Genomic DNA, 17,769 nt, shown 5'->3' with positions numbered 1-17,769 from the left:
CACATAATAAATTACCTTTTCTAATTCCCAGAGATAATAACTATGATTATGAACAGAACATTACTGAAGTAAAAATAAACAGTAATGAAAGAAGCAGAGTCACAATACAATACACAAATTCATTTAATAGCACCAACACACTATTCCTTGAGCAAGACATGGAAACCTGTGACAAAACTGTGACTCAATAGAAAAGAAAACTGTAAACTAAGTAATGTAATGCAGAACCTCAAATACAAATTATCTAATAATAAAACATACAAAAATTTTGAGCAGTATGCCTTATGACCCAAAGCAAAACTTTAAAGTTCCATGCACAAGAAATATATCAGCTAGTAAGTGAATAAACATGCTCATCGAAAAAACTCAAATAATACGAGTTTTTTATTTTTCCCAGAAACACTACTATGTTGTAACAGCTAGTTTAGAAAACATATTATTATAGAGCATTTTAAGATCAATAATATTGTACAAAACAAAGCTTTTTAATATTTCAAAATGCAATTTTTTTTATTCAGTGTACAGCATTTTAAGTGACTCCTCAGAAATCAAAATCAATGTCAAACTGAAAGGTGAAGTTATGTGATTATGACATTATTAAGGATAAGTGAAATATAATATGAAGCAATTACACAGAATTTCTAGATAAATAATAGGAAATGAGAAGCATTCTTATAGCACACTCATGCCAGTATTATACATGTATTATATTTTTAGCACAATTAAGATAATAAAGAATGTAACTGACCACAGCCCATAAAGAGAGGCCCAGAAGAAAGTTATTTCTCATGACACAATAAGAGGATCCAGAACAAATGCCATTTACTTATAAGAAAATATGCTGATAAACCCCACACGACTTTTAAAACTCAAATTTAAAGCTCGTATGACTTAGTTCTTTAACAGTGATGATAAATTTTGAAACACATAATAGTAGTAGTAATAGAACACTAATACCTTTGTTTAAATTAATTACAGCAGAGTACAGATTATATATTTACAATCTATCAGAAATTTTGCAAAACAAGACTTTTTAATAAAAGACAAGCTTTCCAAGCTCAGTGTGTCCTCTGAACCGAAATGTGCAAGACTTCCAGTGTTATGGCATTTGCCTAATGCTTACATTACTGCCCAACCTGGTGTGAGGAGCAACGGCCTCACCTTTATGTAAGACAAGACAGCTTCCTTCTGTATAGTCTTGACGTCTGCTCGTGTCATGTCCTCCCGAATGAGGTCTTGTGGTCGTGGTTGACTAGGCAACCTCTGAGAATATCCATCAAGCTGTAAGCACATTTTTCACTAAGGAGTTTGGTAAGTGTTCAATCACAATGTTGTGAAGGTGTCCAGTGCGGATTACACAGAGAGTGAGAACTACTCAGTATGTTTGGAAACGAAGAATCTCGATGTCAACTCTTACTGTCTCATACAACACACAATACATTTTGGGCTGAATGCAAAAAACAAGCCTTTAAAAGTTACAATTAATATCAAATAAGTAACTACCTACAAAATAATACAACAAAGCAGTAAGAAATACAGCATACAAACTGAACTACATTATTACATCAATGCCATACAAAATTAGAAAATATTCATTAATCTTCTACAGAAAAACCACTACAGCAAAAAGAAAAAAAAATCAGTATTTTAATAGCTTTACAAGGTAAAGTAAGTTTCTTTACTTAATAATTAAGAATGCCCATGATATAAGATGCCTTATTAAAAAAAAGTTACAATAAAAACAAATCTTTCAATTCTGATTAATGGTTTATCAAAACTTATGCTAAGGATAATTATGTTAAATGCACACAACAAATCTTTGCTTGAAATGCATATCATCCTTATAACAAAGGCAGTTCTCCAATGAGCAAATAAAGTAAATGATGTGTTTACTTAACTCAGCGTTAGCCTGCATTAGTAAAGTAAATCTAAAAATTCTACAAATATTAACATCTTACCACCATCTCACCTGCCATGTCTTTACACAAGAGAAAACTGCTGATGATTTCTGACTTCTGTCACTCTGACTAAATGCTATCATACTTTTAAGAACTATTTCTGAAAGCCACCAAAACTCACTAAGCACTTACCTTAGAGAATACAAAATATAAATGAGAATGGCCTCCCTTCACTGGCAGCATATCAGTCATTGCTTGAGTCTTATAAACTTCCAGGAAACAAAGTTAATTCAGTCTTTCTTTGTCTTTCATATTTCTTAACTCTGGGTTCTATTATGCATCATAATGTCAGTGAACTTTTATATTTTACACACATTTTTTTGGTAAGGAAACCATATTACAGCTGCATATTATAATTTTGGGCTAATGTATACTGTATGTTTTCGTTTTTCGCATGACAGCAGATGAATGTATGCGAAAGTCTTCTGAAGTTTGTCAGTTTATTGAATGGGCTTCTCTCTACTGCATTTAAGGAGTTTTCAAAATTATTATTACAGTGGACCCCCGCATACCGGACGCATTGCATAACGTACAATCCGCATACCGGACGCTTTGATCGCTAAAATTTTGCCTCGCATACCGCCCAAAAACCCGCTCACCGCCCTTCGTCCGAGACACGTCCAATGTGCGGCCTGAGCCAGCCTCATATGTTCCGCCGGTGGCATTGTTTACCAGCCAGCCTCCGCGGTAACATCCAAGCATACAATCGGAATATTTCATATTATTACAGTGTTTTCGGTGCTTTATCTGGAAAATAAGTGACCATGGGCCCCAAGAAAGCTTCTAGTTCCAACCCTACAGCAATAAGGGTTAGAATTCCAATAGAGATGAAGAAAGAGATCATTGATAAGTATGAAAGTGGAGTGCGTATCGCCGACCTGGTCAGGTTGTACAAGAAACCCAAATCAACCATCTCTACTATTGTGGGCAACAGAAAGGCAATCAAGGAAGCTGTTCTTGCCAAAGGTTTAACTGTGTTTTCGAAACAGAGATCGCAAGTGATGGAAGATGTTGAGAGACTCTTATTGGTGTGGATAAATGAAAAACAGCTAGCAGGAGATAGCGTTTCTCAAGTGATCATAAGCGAAAAGGCTAGGAAGTTGCATGAGGATTTAATTAAAAAAAGGCCTGCAACTAGTGATGATGTGAGTGAATTTAAGGCCAGCAAAGGTTGGTTTGAGAGATTTAAGAAGAGTAGTGGCATACATAGTGTGATAAGGCGTGGTGAGGCTGCCAGTTCGGACCACAAAGCGGCTGAAAAATATGTGCAGGAATTCAAGGAGTGCATAGACAGTGAAGGACTGAAACCTGAACAAGTGTTTAATTGTGATGAAACAGGCCTGTTTTGGAAGAAAATGCCAAGCAGGACCTACATTACTCAGGAGGAAAAGGCACTCCCAGGACATAAGCCAATGAAAGACAGGCTTACTTTGTTGATGTGTTCCAATGCTACTGGTGATTGCAAAGTGAAGCCTTTATTAGTGTATCACTCTGAAACTCCCAGACCGTTCAGGCAAAAGAATGTCCTCAAGGAAAATTTGTGTGTGCTGTGGAGGGCAAACAGTAAGGCATGGGTCACTAGGGACTTTTTCTATGACTGGTTACACCATGCATTTGCCCCCAATGTGAAAGATTACCTAACTGAAAAGAAATTAGAACTTAAGTGCCTCCTGGTGTTAGACAATGCCCCTGGTCATCCTACAGACGTGGCAGAGCGACTTTATGGGGACATGAAATTCATTAAGGTGAAGTTTTTGCCTCCTAATACCACTCCTCTCCTACAGCCCATGGACCAGCAGGTTATTGCAAACTTCAAAAAACTGTACACAAAAGCTCTGTTTGAAAGGTGCTTTGTAGTGACCTCAGAAACTCAACTGACTCTAAGAGACTTTTGGAGAGATCACTTTAATATCCTCAATTGTATAAACCTTATAGGTAAGGCTTGGGAGGGAGTGACTAAGAAGACCTTGAACTCTGCTTGGAAGAAACTGTGGCCAGAATGTGTAGACAAAAGGGATTTTGAAGGGTTTGAGGCTAACCCTGAGAGGAGTATGCCAGTTGAGGAATCAATTGTGGCATTGGGGAAGTCCTTGGGGTTGGAGGTTAGTGGGGATGATGTGGAAGAGTTGGTGGAGGAGGACAATGAAGAACTAACCACTGATGAGCTGATAGATCAACTTCAACAGCAAGAGGCCAGACCTGAGGAAACTGGTTCAAAGGAGGGGAGAGAGAAATTGAAGGAATTGCCTACTACAAAGATTAAGGAAATCTGTGCAATGTGGCTGAAAGTGCAAACCTTTATGGATGAAAATCACCCTCACACAGCTATTGCAAGCTGTGCTGGTGACTATTACACTGACAATGTTGTGACACACTTTAGGGAAGTCATAAAGGAACGAGAGGTACAGGCCACTATGGACAGATATGTTGTGCGAAAGAAGTCCAGTGACTCTGAAGCTGGTCCTAGTGGCATTAAAAGAAGAAGGGAAGTAACCCCTCGACACCTCAAGTCTTAATGGAAGGGGATTCCCCTTCTAAACACTAACTCTCTATCTCCCCTCCTCCCATCCCATCAATCATCACCAGATCTTCAATAAAAGTAAGTGTCATGTAATTGTGCATGCCTTTTTCAGTTTGTGTGTATTAAAATTAACATTAACGGATTAATTTGATTTCCATTATTTCTTATGGGGAAAATTCATTCGCATACCGAACATTTCGCATAACAGCCAGCCCTCTTGCACGGATTAAGGTCACTATGCGGGGGTCCACTGTATTATAATAAAAATAATAATCATTTTTTTTTTTTCAACAAGTCGGCCGTCTCCCACCGAGGCAGGGTGACCCAAAAAAGAAAGAAAATCCCCAAAAAGAAAATACTTTCATCATCATTCAACACTTTCACCACACTCACACATTATCACTGTTTTTGCAGAGGTGCTCAGAATACAACAGTTTAGAAGCATACACATATAAAGATACACAACATATCCTTCCAAACTGCCAATATCCCAAACCCCTCCTTTAAAGTGCAGGCATTGTACTTCCCATTTCCAGGACTCAAGTCCGACTATACGAAAATAACCGGTTTCCCTGAATCCCTTCACTAAATATTACCCTGCTCACACTCCAACAGATCGTCAGGTCCCAAGTACCATTCGTCTCCATTCACTCCTATCTAACACGCTCATGCACGCTTGCTGGAAGTCCAAGCCCCTTGCCCACAAAACCTCCTTTACCCCCTCTCTCCAACCCTTTCGAGGACGACCCCTACCCTGCCTTCCTTCCCCTATAGATTTATATGCTTCCCATGTCATTCTACTCTGATCCATTCTCTCTAAATGACCAAACCACCTCAACAACCCCTCTTTGCTCTCTGACTAATACTTTTATTAACTCCACACCTTTTCCTAATTTCCACACTCCGAATTTTCTGCATAATATTTACACCACACATTGCCCTTAAACAGGACATCTCCACTGCCTCCAACTGTCTCCTCGCTGCTGCATTTACCACCCAAGCTTCACACCCATATAAGAGTGTTGGTACTACTATACTTTCATACATTCCCTTCTTTGCCTCCATAGATAACGTTTTTTGACTCCACATATACCTCAATGCACCACTCACCTTTTTTCCCTCATCAATTTTATGATTAACCTCATCCTTCATAAATCCATCCACCGACACATCAACTCCCAAGTATCTAAAAACATTCACTTCTTCCATACTCCTCCTCCCTAATTTGATATCCAATTTTTCTTTATCTAAATCATTTGATACCCTCATCACTTTACTCTTTTCTATTTTCACTTTCAACTTTCTACCTTTACACACATTCCCAAACTCATCCACTAACCTTTGCAATTTTTCTTTAGAATCTCCCATAAGCACAGTATCATCAGCAAAAAGTAACTGTGTCAATTCCCATTTTGAATTTGATTCCCCAAAATTTAATCCCACCCCTCTCCCGAACACCCTAGCATTTACTTCCTTTACAACCCCATCTATAAATATATTAAACAACCATGGTGACATTACACATCCCTGTCTAAGACCTACTTTTACCAGGAAGTAGTCTCCCTCTCTTCTACACACCCTAACCTGAGCCTCACTATCCTCATAAAAACTCTTTACAGCATTTAATAACTTACCACCTATTCTATATACTTGCAACATCTGCCACATTGCTCCTCTATCCACTCTATCATATGCCTTTTCTAAATCCATAAATGCAATAAAAACTTCCCTACCTTTATCTAAATACTGTTCACATATATGCTTCAATGTAAACACTTGATCTACACATCCCCTACCCACTCTGAAACCTCCTTGCTCATCCGCAATCCTACATTCTGTCTTACCTCTAATTCTTTCAATTATAACCCTACCGTACACTTTTCCTGGTATACTCAGTAAACTTATTCCTCTATAATTTTTACAGTCTCTTTTGTCCCCTTTCCCTTTATATAAAGGGACTATACATGCTCTCCGCCAATCCCTAGGTACCTTCCCTTCTTTCATACATTTATTAAACAAAAGTACCAACCACTCCAACACTATATCCCCCCCACATTTATTAAACAAAAGTACCAACCACTCCAACACTATATCCCCCCCTGCTTTTAACATTTCTGTCATGATCCCATCAGTTCCAGCTGCTTTACCCCCTTTCATTCTACGTAATGCCTCACGTACCTCCCCCACACTTACATTCTGCTCTTCTTCACTCCTAAAAGATGGTATACCTCCCTGACCAGTGCATGAAATTACTGCCTCTCTTTCTTCCTTAACATTCAAAAGTTCCTCAAAATATTCTCGCCATCTACCTAATACCTCCATCTCCCCATCTACTAACTCCCCTATTCTGTTTTTAACTGACAAATCCATACTTTCCCTAGGCTTTCTTAACTTGTTTAACTCACTCCAAAATTTTTTATAATAATTTTTTATTATAATAATAATAAATAATAATCATACAAAAGAGCACTGAACTTGTAAGGGCCATATAGCAACTGAGAAATAAATAGTACAGTTGAACCCCATACTTTACAGAAGTAAAGTTCCTGGAGGTGACACGAGTCCCAAAGCCTCGGATATTAACCCTTTCACTGTCGAGGCCCCTGCTCACAAACATGCTCTCTGTGTCTTGAACATTGGTAAAAATCGTACATTTCCTCAATTTTGAGCTCAATTTCAAGATAGTTTTCATCGTGAAACCAATCAAAATCATCTTTATTTCTGTAATATGTCTTCCATTCTATCAAATGAGACCAAGAAAACGAGAATACAACCATAAATACCATATGAAAATACACCTCAAAGTCGACATTTTAAACCAAAAACACGGTCGGAGTTTTTTTTTTTCTCATTATCCACTGCGTGCTGCAGGATTTTTTTTATATTGTGCACACTGACCACACAGACCTATTCTCTCATATGTAGGTCTACCAGCTTTCTCCCGCTAGATATGAAGCCACTAGAATTTTGGTGTAATACTACGGCACCATCACAGGGTGAAATGGTTAATAAACTTCACGTTAGAATTATCGAAGTGTTTCTTGGCCATCACTCTAAATTTTACTCTAAACTGCTTAATAGTGATAAAGTATGCATAAGGAATTAGTACATTTTAAAGAAAATACTATGGATATTTTTCGATTTAGGGTTGTGCACTAAGGCAAAAGAAAATAGGCATCGAGAAAAAGCATGAATAAAGGAAGCTATTCGTGAAAGGGCCTTCAATAAAAACAGTGCACCATGTAATTGAAGGACAGATTATTAAACAGGTGAATGCCAGGGAGTTTGACTGTAATCAAGAGAAAGGAACTTCCCATTCCAAGGATCAAGATATCTTTAGTGGAAGGGAATGTACAAGGGAATAGTGGTACCAACACTCTTATATGGGTGTGAAGCATGGGTTGTAAATGATGCAGCGAGGAGATGGCTGGAGGCAATTGAGACGTCGTGTCTAAGGGCAATGTGTGGTGTAAACATTATGCAGAAAATTCATAGTGTAGAAATTAGGAGTTGGTGTGGAGCTACTAAAAGTATTAGTCAGCGGGCTGAAGAGGGGCTGTTGAGGTGGTTTGGTCATTTAGGGAGAATGGAACAAAGTAGAATGACTTGGAGAGCATTTAAATCTATAGGGGAGGGAGGGCAGGGTAGGGGTCATCCCCAAAAAGGTTGGAGGGATGGGGTAAATGAGGTTTTGTGGGCAAAGGAGCTTGGACTTCCAACAAGCATGCGGGAGTGTGTTAGATAGGAGTGAATGGAGATGAATGGTTTCTGGGACCTGATGAGTTGTTGGAGTGTGAGCAGGGTAATATTTTGTGAAGGGATTCAAGGAAACTGGTTAGCCAGACTTGAGTCCTGAAGATGGGAAGTACAATGCCTGCACTTTAAGGAGGGGTTTGAGATATTGGAAATTTGGAGGGACATTTAAGCTGTCATATTTCGGCATCTCTGCAAAGACAATGATTATGTATGAGCGATGGTGAGTGTTGAATGATGAAAGTTTATTCTTTCTTTCTGGGGTTTTCTTTCTTTTAGGGTCACCCTGCCTCAGTGGGAAATGGCTGATGTGTTAAAAAAAAAAAAATCTACAAGTAATCCTCACTTAACAATATACATATGTAGAACACTTTCAGATATCATTTTTGGATTTTTTTTTACACAGCGTACATTACTGTACGTTGTTAATTATGCTAAACTATAGAAGCACTGTACATGCTTGGACTTCCAGCAAGCATGTGTGAGCATGTTAGATAGGAGTGAATAGACACAAATGGTTTTAGGAACCTGATGAGCTGTTGGAGTGTGCACAGGGTAATATTTAGCAAAGAGATTTAGGGAAAGGTACTACCGTCCTGCCAAGTGAATGTAAAACGGAATCCTGTAATTGTTTTACATGATGGTAGGATTGCTGGTGTCTTTCTTCTGTCTCTTAAACATGCAAGATTTCAGGTATGTCTAGCTACTTCTGCTTACACTTAGGTCACACTACACATACATGTACAAGCATATATATACACACCCCTCAGGGTTTTCTTTTATTTTCTTTCTAGTTCTTGTTCTTATTTATTTCCTCTTATCTCCATGGGGAAGTGGAACAGAATTCTTCCTCCGTAAGCCATGCATGTTGTAAGAGGCGACTAAAATGCCGGGAGCAAGGACCTAGTAACCCCTTCTCCTGTATAAATTACTAAATTTAAAAAGAGAAACTTTCGTTTTTGTTTTTGGGCCACCCTGCCTTGGTGGGATACGGCCGGTTTGTTGAAAAAGAAAAAAAATTTAGGGGAACCGGCTAGGCGGACTTGAGTCCTGGAAATGGGAAGTACAATGCCTGCACTTTAAAGGAGGGGTTTGGGATACTGACAGTTTGGAGGGACTTCTAAACTGTTGCATCTGAGCGCCTCTGCAAAGACGGTGATTATGTGAGTGGGATGAAAGTGTTGAATGATGACGAAAATATTTTCTTTTTTGGGGGGGTATTTTCTTTCTTTTTGGATCACCCTGCCTCAGTGGGAGACGACCGACTTGTTGGATAAAAAAAAAAAAATTACTGTATCAGAACAACAAATCAATTATGGTCAGTTTGTTGGAATGAAGCCTGAGGCAGAATGTGACAGACTTACTCTTAGCCTGTACACTGCTATAATCATTAGTACTTTTTGATCAAGATTTTTGTTGAAATTTCATTACTAATGTAATTAAGATCAAATATTAAACAAATACAATAAAGCAAATTTTCAGCATCACATTCATGTCACAAAATCAATATAATCAGACACTGAGTTTTTCAGAGAATACTTGTATGTTCAATTAATTAATTAGAATAAAAGACCAAACAAGTATTTTTTTAAATGGAAGTTCAACATTAAGGCCGTAAGAGGATTATACAGGGAAAAACGGCAGTGAAAATTTTTGGTGCAGCATTTGCGGCTCAACATTCAAAATCACATCAGGCTACTGCAGCCTGAAGTACGACTCACTTGCAACAAGTTCAATCCCAGCCCATGGGATGGGTTAGTTTGCATGTAGGTTTCTCTTTTTCTTGATAACGTAACACACATGCATCATTTTCAAAAGCTTGTAATACAGTAAACCCTCAATATAACTGACTAATGGAGGGTAATGGGAGGCCAGTAATGGTTATAGTAGACCCCCATTATTAAATTGAAATTACGGACAAAAAAATTGACTTGACAAATGTTGTAATCATTGAATGAAGTGAAAAAAGAAAAAGTCCATAATTCTGGATTTCATCTATACCATGCTCCCTCACATACACGCTCATCATTCTGTCTGCAATTATCCCTGGATTTACAGTCTTTAGTAAGACTTTAGTAACATATTAAGTAAAGTACCATTAATAATGGCATCTAAAGCAAGCGGTGGTGCCAAGAGAAAACGTGTGGCTCTTAGTGTTAAAAAGAAACATGAATTAACCCTTTCAGGGTTGGTGCCGTACTAGTACGCATAAATTCTAGCTCCTTCAAATCTAGCGATAGAAAGCTGCTAGGCCTACATATGAAAGAATGGGTCTATGTGGTCAGTGTGCACAGTATAAAAAAAAATTCTGGAGCACACAGTGCATAATGAGAAAAAAAAAACTCCGACCGTGTTGTTGATTTAAAACAGTGACGTTGCAGTGTATTTTCATATGCTATTTATGGTTGTATTCTAGTTTTCCTGATCTCATTTTATAGAACGGAAGACATAGTACAGAAATTGAGATGATTTTGATTGGTTTCACAATGAAAAGTACCTTGAAACTGAGCTCAAAGTAGCAGAAATGTTCGATTTTTGCCAAAGTTCAAAAGTAAACAAATCATGCCATGCGTCCAATACACGTCAACTGGTGAGTCTAATATTCTTTCACAAGTGCTTTGGGGATGTGACTAATGAACAGAGGAAATGTTATTTTATTGCCAGGAATGTCTGTCTTGTTTATCTGGACCCTATTTGGAAATTGGCATCTTTAGAAATTTGTGTGAAATTGGCAAAATTGCCAATTTCTGACCACTTTATTGGATAGTTGAAATCAGTAAATGGGTGGTTTCTTGTACTCAATCGATAGAAAAAATGGAGTTCTAGCAAAATAGTTATGATTTTTGTCGACTGGTACATTGGAATTGCCCGAAAATAGGGCTCAAAGTGGACAAAATCGCCAATGCATAAACATCGTCGAGACCACTAACTTCGCGAGAGTATAATTCCGTACGTTTTCCATCAAATTTCATACTTTTGCTGTCATTACTATCGGGAAAAGATTCTCTATCATTTCATAAGAAATTTTTTTTTTTTTTTCCCAAAAATTTCCGACCCTGAGAACAAGTTTAGGAGAAGGCCTGCCGACCCTGAAAGGGTTAATAAAGAATGTCGAGTGTGAGAAATGCAGTTGAACCTCAGTACTTGAACTGCTCCTTACTCAAACAATTAGGTATTCGAAAGCTTTGTTTGGTAAAAAAATCACTCGTTGGTCGACCGTTTGCTCAGCACTCGACCAAACAAACATGACCTGCCAAACTTCGCTGAAAACTATTTCATCTTTCTTCACATCTTTTGGTGTTTCTTTATATTACAGTTTTTGTATAAATAAGTCACCATGGGGTCTAAGAAGAATAGTGATAAGAGCCAACAAAAGAGAAAACTGGTTGGGAAAAATTCGTTCGGGACCCAAACCCATAATGGTTCATGGGTTTGATAAAGGCATTGTAAAACAATTAATAAAAAATACAGCTTTTACAAATGATTTAGATAAAGAAAAATTGGATATCAAATTGGGGAAGAGGAGTATGGAAGAAGTGAATGTTTTCAGATACGTATTTGGAACTTGACGTATCAGCGGATGGATTTATGATGGATGAGGTTAATCATAGAATTGATGAGGGAAAAAAGGTGAGTGGTACGTTGAGGTATACGTGGAGACAAAGAACGTTATCTATGGAGGCAAATAAGGGAATGTATGAAAGTATAGTGGTACCAACACTCTTATATGGGTGTGAAGCTTGGGCTGTAAATGCTGCAGCGAGGAGGCAGTTGGAGGCAGTGGAGACATCCTGTCTAAGGGCAATGTGTGGTGTAAATATTATGCAGAAAATTCGGAGTGTGGAAATTAGGAGAAGGTGTGCAGTTAATAAAAGTATTAGTCAGAGGGCTGAAGAGTGATTGTTGAGGTGGTTTGGTCATTTAGAGAGAATGGATCAAAGTAGAATGACATGGAGAGCGTATAAATCTGTAGGGAAAGGAAGGCGGGGTAGGGGTCATCCTCGAAAGGGTTGGAGGGAGGGGGTAAAGGAGGTCGTGTGGGCGAGGGGCTTGGATTTCCAGCAAGCGTGTGTGAGCGTGTTAGATAGGAGTGAATGGAGACGAATGGTATTTGGGACCTGACGAGCTGTTGGAGTGTGAGCAGGGTAATATTTAGTGAAGGGATTCAGGGAAACCGGTTATTTTATATAGCCAGACTTGAGTCCTGGAAATGGGAAGTACAATGCCTGCACTTTAAAGGAGGGGTTTTGGGATATTGGCAGTTTGGAGGGATATGTTGTGTATTTTTATAGGTATATACTTCTAAACTGTCGTATTTTGACTCAAGAGTAATAGAATACAATGTAAATAAAACTGCACGATACTGCAAATAATAATAAGAGGAAGTATAGTAAGAATCCTTCTTCTGTAAGCCATGAGTGCTGTAAGAAACGATTAAAATGCTGAGAGCAAGTAACCCTCTTCCATACAGCCTCTCCTCACTTAGCAACATACGTACTTAAGACGGGCTCTCTAACCAGTATGCATACCTAAATAATGTATATAAGAGTTGATTTCCTCCATTCTGTTTATTACAATATATAGTACACTACTGTATAAACATTTAAGAATATACCAGAAATGTTATAAATGGTGCAAAGGTGACACTGAAAAATATCACAGATGATTGACACAAACTCACTACCATTCCAGTATATTCCTCACTTAGCGATGAATTTGTTTACCGACGTGGTCTTAGGAACGGAACTCCATCATTAAGTGAGGAGAGACTATAAATTATTATATGTAAAATGATACTGGGATAGCTGGGATTAATGGGATCAAGACAGATACAGGTCTCTTTCAACATTTGCGTTTTCCACTTTTGCAGGCTTCGAACGTTCGCGAATTCCCACCCGCCCAATCATATTTAAAATATGTTAGGAATTGTGGTGGTGGCAGAGTTTGTTTGGAGATAGGACAAGATAGTCCTTCAATATAACACTAATATCAACTCTACAGCTTAATTATCTATCGCAGTTCATCTAATACGACACAATAAACAATATTAATAACATAGAAACATGACATATACGTCATTAAGTATGTCACAATTGTTGCTGTGTTGTTGTTGTTGGGTGTCTAAGGACCACTGAGAGCATAAGCGTTACATAGTGGTGGTGGAGGTGGCAGCAGAGGCGGTCGAGACTAGAGACGGCGGTGTTGTCAGTCGCCCTAAATAACTCCAACAACATTGGAGGAGTTAGGTTCATGCTGTCCTTTTTCTATCAATTAATTGCTTAACTTACTTGTTACACTGTTAACGCTACACTTTATCGCTGGCTGGCACTATAGCCTTTATCGACTCATGCTGCTTTAGTATCGTACATAACATAGAATGATTGAATCATTGAAGAAGGCACATTCTCCCCTCTCTCTTCCCCCTCCACTCTGGTACTCTGCTACGAGTTCTTTCTTGAATTCTATAGTTTTTCTCACCTTCTTTACCAAAGGGCTGGCACTAGTAAAATATCTTACGATGTGTTCATGTGCTTTACAATTGTTCATGGTTCAATAGGTTAAGGAAGCAGTATTGTTAGGCTAAGTAAATGCTATTATTATATTTCCCTACAATATATTTGTGCACCAAGCATTCATGATTTTTCAACATTCTCATGGTTCTTGATCCCCTAACCCTTGCGAATGTGGAGGGAGACCTGTATGCTAAATGCAGGTGGGGATATAGTTTGGGATATTGGCAGTTTGGAGGGATCTCTAAACTGTCCTATCTGAGCGCCTCTGCTAAGACAGTGATTATGTATGAGTGAGGTGAAAGTATTGAATGAAGATGAAAGTAATATGACCGAAGTGTTGAAAAAAAAAAAGTAAAAAGAAGACAAACTTTTGTTTCTTCTTTTTCAGGTCACCCTGTCTTGGTGGGTGACAGCTGGTGCGCTGTTAAAGGAAAATGAATATAGGTATTAACGGATAAAAGGTTGATGGGTAGACTTCTGGATGTGCGTGTTTTTAGTGGGGGCAACACATATATCAGATCATTACTTAGAGTTAGAGGAAGAGGCAGATGGGACATAAGGAAAATGGCATCAGTAAGAGAGAAGGGAAAGTTTATAAATTAAAGAAGGAGGCAATTAGGCTAAGATATATGCATCCATTGGGAGAAATTTGGGCTAGAGAGTACTAGTAACGAGTAGTAGTTTGAAGAAGTATAGGGTAGATTTAAGAATGCAGTGTTAGGATGTGCAGCAGAAGTTTGTGGATGTAGGAGGGAAGAGGAGCAATTGGTGGAATGATGAGGTAAAGAGTGGTAAGAGAAAAATAAGAGTATGAGAGGTTTTACAAAGTAGAAGTACAGTGGACCCCCGGATATTGGCTGGTTCAGATATCAGCCAAATCAGATTTCAGCCACTTTTTTGGCCAAAATTATATCCTTGATTTTGGCCAGCAACTCAGAAATCGGCCATATTGGATGCATCTGCCCGCCACGCTGCATGCACGAATCAGTCTGGCTGTGTCTCTCGGTGAGTGAGCAACACTCCATGCATTCATCCAAACATTTCGTTATAATCCATTGCTTTTTATGGTTGTTTACCGAGTGTGACTGCGAAATGAGCCACCTGGGCTCTTTGGTAAAGAAATTGAAAAACACGATAGAATTCAGTGACAAACCTTGTCCCACTTCAGGCAAATCTTAGAGAGATGCCAGAAATAGACCTCACTGGACAGTTTTTTTGTGCGACAGGGGTGCAGTAACTCTCAACCTTAGTCCATGAGCCAGTAAAAGACAAAGAAGGGAAGTAATCCCGGATAGAGACTTGATACCTGAAGTCCTTATGGAGGGGGATCCCACTTCCAAACAATAATCAGTCCTCCCTCTCTCCTCCTTCCTGTCTTCCATATGCCAACAAGAATCTTCAATAAAGGTAAATGTGATGTTAAATGTTCATATATGCATTTCATTAGTCATTTTATTTAGTTCTCACCGTTTTGTGTATGTAAAACTATAGGCAATCTTCAAAAATGTATTTTTTGTTAATATTTTTGGATGTCTGGAACGGATTAATTGTATTTACATTAATTCTTATGGGAAATATTACTTCGGTTTTCAGCCTTTTCGGATTTAGGCCGACCTCCTGGAAAGGATTACAGCCGAAATCTGGGGTTCCACTGTAATATAAAGAAAGTAGAGTATATAGAAAGTAAAAGAGAGAGTGATTAGCAAATGTAAAAGGAGAGAAAATAAGAGCACGAGTGAGGTTCTGACAACAAATTTTGTTGAGAATGAGAAAAAGTTATGGAGATTAATAAATTGAGAAAGCCTAGAGGACGAATGGATTTAGCAGTTAACCCTTAAACTGTCCAAACGTAGATCTACGTTCATAAAGTAGCGCTCTGAACGTAGATCTACGTTCGATTTTACATTCTTTATGTAAAAAAAAGTAGATCTAGTTTTGAGCGCTACGCGTATGAACGTGGATCTACGTTTGGACAGTTTATGGGTTAAAAATATAAGAGGGGTGTTACTAGATAGGGAGGTGGGAGCATTGAGAAGATGGAGGAAATATTCTGAAGAGCTATTAAACATTGATGAAGAGAGGGAGGCAGTGATTTCATGCATTGGCAAGAAAGAGTAACATCCTTTACAAGTGAGGAAGAGCCAGAAGTGAACGTGGGGAAAGGTGCATGAGGCTGTGGGTAAAAAAGGGATAATGCAGCTGGGATTGATGGGATCAAGACAGATATGCTAAATGCAGGTGGAGATATAGTTTTGGAGTGGTTGGTGCATTTATTCAATAAATGCATAAAAGGGGGAGGAAGGTACTTAAGGATTGGCAGAAAGCATATATAAAGGAAAAAGGGACAAAAGCGTGTGTAAGAATTATAGGCGAATAAAGCCTGTTGTCACCCTGCCTTGATGGGAGATGGCTGGTATTAATATTAAATAAAAAAGCTTGTTGAATATGCCAGGTAAAGTGTATGGTAGTTATTATTAAAAGAATTAAGGTTAAGACAAAGAGCATGATCACAGAGGATCAAGGAGGCTTTACGAAGGTTAGGGGATGTGTAGACCAAGTGTTTACACTGAAGCATGTAAGTGAACAATATTTAGATAAGGACAAGAAAGTTTTCATTGTATTTATGTATTTAGAAATGGCATATGAAAGGGTGATAGGGAAGCAACGTGGGAGATGTTGCAAATGTATAAAACAGGTGCTAGGTAACTGAAAGCAGGTTTTATGAGGGTAATGAAGCTCAGGTTAGGGTATGTAGGAAAGAGAAGAGATTATTTTTCAGTAAAAGTAGGCCGTGGACAGGAATACATTATTTTACCAGTTGTTTAACATATTTATAGATGGGGTTGTAAAAGAAGTGAATGCTAGGGTGTTGGAGAGAGGTGTAGGATTAAAACATACAGAATCTAATACAAAATGGGAGTTATCACAGTTGCTTTTTGCTGATGACATGGTGCTTTTGGGAGATTCTGAAGAGAAGTTGCAAAGGTTGGTGGACGAATTTGGAAGGGTCTGTAAATAAAAGGAAATTCAAAGTAATCAAAGGAAAGAAAAGGTGATGAGGACAACAAAAAATTAGCTGATGAAAGATTGGATATCAAATTGGATGGAGGAAGTATGGAGGAAGTGAATATGTTCAGATAATTGGGAGTGGACTTGCCAGTAGACAAGTCTATGAAAGACGAGGCGAATCACAGAACAGACAAAGGGAAAGAAGTGAATGGTGCACTGAGGCATCAGTAGCGATGAAGGATGTTATCCATGGAGGCAAAAAAGGGAAATGTATGACAGTATAATGGTACCAACGATCTTACATGGGTGTGAAGCATGGGTTGTGAACGTTGCAGCAAAGAGAAGGCTGGAGGCAGTGGAGATGTTGTGTCCAAGGGCAATGTGTGGTGTGAATAGTATGCAGAGAGTTTGTAGTTTGGAGATTAGGAGGTAGTGTTGGGTTACTAAGAGTAATATCCTGAAGTGTTGCTGAGGTAATTTGGACATTTAGAGAGGATAGAGCATAACAGGATGACTTGGAGGGAAGAAGGGGTAGGGATTATCCTATTTACCCTTTCAGGGTCGTGAGGCCCTCTCCTAAACTTGTTCTCAGGGTCGAAGATTTTTCAGAAAAAAAAACAAAAACGTTCTTATGAAAAGATAGAGAATCTTTTCCCGATCATAATGACATGAAAAGTATGAAATTTGACAGAAAACTTATGGAATTATACTCTTGCAAAGTTAACAGTCTCGACGATGTTTACGCATCGGCGATTAGCCCTATTTTCGGCTAATTCCAGTGTACTAGTCGACAAAAATCATAACTATTTTGCTAGAACTCCATTTTTTCTATTGAATGAATACAAAGAACCACCCATTTACCAATTTCAACTATCCAATAAAGTGGTCAGAAATTGGCAATTTTGCCAATTTCACACAAATTTCAAAAGATGCCAATTTCCAAACATGGTCCAGAATAAACAAGACAGACATTCCTGACACTAAAATAACATTTCCTCTGTTCATGAGTCATGTC

At 38.5% G+C, this 17,769-nt stretch overlaps 1 protein-coding gene across 7 annotated transcripts in view; it reads right to left on the bottom strand.

The window, feature by feature from the left end:
• Positions 1 to 17,769, bottom strand: part of Lrch (Leucine-rich-repeats and calponin homology domain protein) — a 384,944-nt gene that overhangs the window by 56,408 nt on the left and 310,767 nt on the right. For 4 of the 7 annotated variants that reach the window (XM_053794995.2, XM_053794997.2, XM_053794992.2 and 1 more), the window contains one exon: positions 1,162 to 1,281. The exons of 2 other annotated variants lie outside the window; for them this stretch is intronic. In XM_053794995.2, coding sequence (XP_053650970.2) covers positions 1,162 to 1,281 — 120 coding nt within the window. The remainder of the gene's footprint in view (positions 1 to 1,161; positions 1,282 to 17,769) is intronic. One more of the 7 variants, XM_053794993.2, reaches the window with a different exon arrangement.

Source organism: Cherax quadricarinatus, chromosome 72, assembly GCF_038502225.1.
Source record: "Cherax quadricarinatus isolate ZL_2023a chromosome 72, ASM3850222v1, whole genome shotgun sequence".
In the NCBI taxonomy this organism is placed as follows: Eukaryota; Metazoa; Arthropoda; class Malacostraca; order Decapoda; family Parastacidae; genus Cherax; species Cherax quadricarinatus.
Note: the sequence above shows the minus strand (reverse complement) of the source record. Positions and strands in the feature narration are given on the sequence as shown.